This window comes from Echinops telfairi, unplaced genomic scaffold (assembly GCF_000313985.2).
Source record: "Echinops telfairi isolate 266 unplaced genomic scaffold, ASM31398v2 ScPeMD7_7459;HRSCAF=8497, whole genome shotgun sequence".
NCBI classification, from domain to species: Eukaryota; Metazoa; Chordata; class Mammalia; order Afrosoricida; family Tenrecidae; genus Echinops; species Echinops telfairi.
In genome coordinates this window covers 8,717,532-8,721,156 of record NW_022111359.1, presented here as the reverse complement: position 1 = coordinate 8,721,156, position 3,625 = coordinate 8,717,532, and the positions used below count along the sequence as shown (strand labels likewise).

Below are 3,625 nucleotides of genomic sequence, written 5' to 3'. Positions count from 1 at the left end.
AATGGTATATTTAAAAATTTTTAGATATCAAAGCAAAAAAATATAACATTGTGGATCTCCAATAATACTGATAAAGTACCAATTTCCATTCGTTTGTACTATCTTCTCTTAATATTTTTCAGGACTTCCTTCTTGGCCCTTTACTTTCTCTGCCTCACTAGCAAGCCTGTCTGCAATCAGTGCTACTGTCAATCTCTCTCTTGCCATCTGCACTTTTCTTTCCTGTTTCCTAATATCTTCATCAGTTACCAGAAATGGTTTGCAGATTAGCTGTGAGATATCAAAACTGGATCCTGGAGTCATCCTTGCCAAATCTGAAGATGGGCTAGGAGTGGTTACGGAGACAGAGTGCAGATCACAAGCAAACACCGGGGGCAGGGAATCACCTGTGGAACTCGGTGTAATTTTTTGCAGCGCTTTGGCAAGATCCCAAGTACTTAAAAGTTCCCCTGTGCTGCTGTAGACCTGGAGTCCCTGGAGCCTCTTCTGCCAACAAACCTGCTGAGGATTTTCCAAGTTCTCCTCCCACTGATGGCACCTGACTTCGTTGCCAGGATGGGAAGTAATTCTAGTGACTGGTCTCTTGAATATGTAACTGGACATCCTCAAAGGGACTGAGATGTTTAAACCGGATTTTGGCTTGGCTTGGCTTACAAAATCCCGTTGCCTCCTCTGTGGAGTCTTCACCATCATCTTTCTTTTCCACTTACCCTATAAATGGTGAAATTGGGTCAAAATGTAAATGAAATGTTTACTTTTGTGAACAATTATATTGGCCTCTGTGGGCACACATCCTTCCCCTCTCTTAAGGATCAATGCAACCTGCATCCTGGGACACCATCAAGTAATCTAGCAATTAAGCCCAGTGGAGAAGCTCAGCATCCATGTTCTAGAGCTTCTCCAGATCACTGCTCTGATGCCAGCTTGAAAAGTGTACCTCTGCGCAACATGATCGAACAATTAAAGTGGACAACATCTGAAGTATATGCCAATGAAATTATTTTAAAATAAATATGATTTTCTTTTATTTTTGTCCTTGTCATGCTCACCTGCACAAGTCCTGGTATTCTCAGACCTGAACGCAAAGTCCTTGGTCTTGATCTAATTCCCAAATCCTACCATGCATCCATGTGATTCTATTAGTCATTTGGCGAACGCATTTACCACCCACCTGGTTTTCACTGCCCCTTTAGAGCCTACATATTAAATAGTGAAATTATAGACTGCCCTAACCTTAGCGACATGCATACATAGCCCATGTTTTCACTCACCTTGTACTCATGAATAAATAAAAAAAACTTACTCCCCAAAGTCCTATTCATTTACATAACTGTTCCTCAAGGTCAAAAGTCCTATTCATTTACATAACTGTTCCTCAAGGTCAAAGATGACACAAGACTCTGCTATCCTCACTTTCTTCCTTGTCTTTTATATCTATCCATCTTGGATATCATAGTCCATGATCTTAACCATTTCCTTGAAATGGCCCCAAATTCCTTATCTTTACTCATATTTTGTAACCTAACTTATTTTACTTAATGTAGTTATGAGTCCATCCCCACCCCACTTACTAAATGCAGTTAGATTAAAGTACTTTACTTAATGTAGTCTCTATGGAATGTTTATAAATTGCTCAGACACAAGCAGGTTGGATGTGGGTGTCACATAAAAGGGCCAGATAACTCCGAGTCTTCTCTGATCTACCTGTGATTGACTAAAAGCTGGGTGGGTGTTAGTCAACAAACACATCCTGAAACTGGCCTGAGACTTAAAGAACCTTATTGCTGTTTGCCGGCTCATGGTCCATAATTGTTTCCCATGGTTATCCTGAAACCGGAGCTAACGTATAACATCGAGACAAGAATCCTCAAAGTGTAAATTCCAAAACAAGGGAATCTATCTCTAAGTATTCTACTTTCAAACGGGTCAGTTTGTTTTAATGTTGGTCTCCTCACTAGTGTGCACCCTCTAATACATTTTATTTCTTCCTCTCCCTTGGAGTGAGTACTTGGCTGGCTGCTCCAGAGTGAAATGACTGCATTTCAGATGACAGCTGCCTTATAGAACTTCAAAGCTGGAAGATTCCATTTCCCTATCATCTTAGGGCTACTGCCAGTCCAATGATAACCACTGAAGTAAAACCACACAACATAATCATGTGGTACTACCATAAATACAAAATCATCAGCATCCGCATTAACTAGGAACCACTTAATGGTGTCTGGAAATTTTACTTTCATTTTTTGTTGTTGTTGGCATATTTACTTGAGAAAAAAAATGACCAGATAGACATTGGCCCAAACACATAAACTCTGGCCCTCTATCTGCAGCAACAGGTCTAGGATGTTAAGCCACTAAAGCTCACAGTCCAGGGAACCATGAAAAATCCCAGTACCAATGGACCCCAAATGGACAAAGTTTGATAGCTGATAGCTTCTTTAATTTTAATCTGTCCTTCCAATTTAAAATTAATGAGAGAGACATAAATACAGCACTCTCTTAAACAATCACATAAAATGCACTGCTTACAGTTAACCTGATACCAGCCTTCCCATGCCAATCACTTTTCTAAATTAGGGCATACCTGAAACTGTTAGGTAGGCTAGCATAGGGCTGGGGGATGTCTGTTAACACATACCCAGAGGGCCAAGCTCAGGAAACAAAGGAGTGGCGCACTACACATGCTCAGAGGTTCAGGTTTCCCGCCGGTAGGCATGGGTGGGCAGTGAAACTGGATTGGCCCACCTAGGCCAGGTGAATTCAATTCAGCCAATGGGGTTGATCAGGGGTCATTCACCACACCTCCCCGTGGAATCCTTGAAAAGACAGGAGCCCGTAGTCAACCAGCAGAACTTTGGGAGAACTTTGGAGGAACTTTGGAACACTTTTGTGTGACGCCGAGCAGTTTCCAGACAAGCTGTACACCGAGCAGTTTCCAGACAAGCTGTACACTCGGGAGGAGCCCCTCGGGTGCCGTGTAAACTTGAAACTTCTAACTCTCATAAAACTCACTTGGATCACGAACCAGGCTTCTGCGTGAATTCCTTCACGCGAGGAGCCAAGGACCGAGGTATAGATCTAGCTCTAGAGAGATCTAACAAATCCTTTTCATTTCTAATGTATAGCTTTCCCACTCCCCTGACTCCCATTGAGTCTATCAAACGTAAGTGATGATATCTGATTCTTTGGGTACAGCAAACTGAATGACAGCCCTTGTTCATTCTTGTGAGGGAGTTACTTTGGGTTTTGAGGGTTTTTGTTTTATTTTGTTTTTGTTTCTTGTCTCTATCCACTTCTTTATGTTTCAGACTTTCTCAACTATTTTATCGCTCATCTATATATAATTTCATTTTTTTCACCTGTGATTTCACTTAGAAATTGATAACCACCTGATTTAAATTTTATTGTATGCTCACCAAAGCAGCAAATACTTTTCCTTTATATATATTCAGAGGGATTTCTTTTATCCTCCAATGATTTGCACCTCAGCTTTTCCTTCTTCATCAACTCATGCTATCCTTAAACCCTGTGACATCAATCTTTTTCTACTGCTTTATTCCTTCAACATTAAAATACATTCCAATATCTCCTATCTACCCCCAAAATCTCTACTGGGACCCCCCCC

The 3,625-nt window shown here is 41.1% G+C and overlaps 1 protein-coding gene across 1 annotated transcript; it reads right to left on the bottom strand.

Annotated features, from left to right (window-relative positions):
- Positions 1-108: 108 nt before the first annotated feature.
- Positions 109-690, bottom strand: LOC101654142 (methyl-CpG-binding domain protein 3-like 1). The gene has a single exon (XM_004714298.1). It carries the CDS (start codon positions 688-690, stop codon positions 109-111), a length of 582 nt encoding a protein of 193 aa, XP_004714355.1.
- Positions 691-3,625: the final 2,935 nt, after the last annotated feature.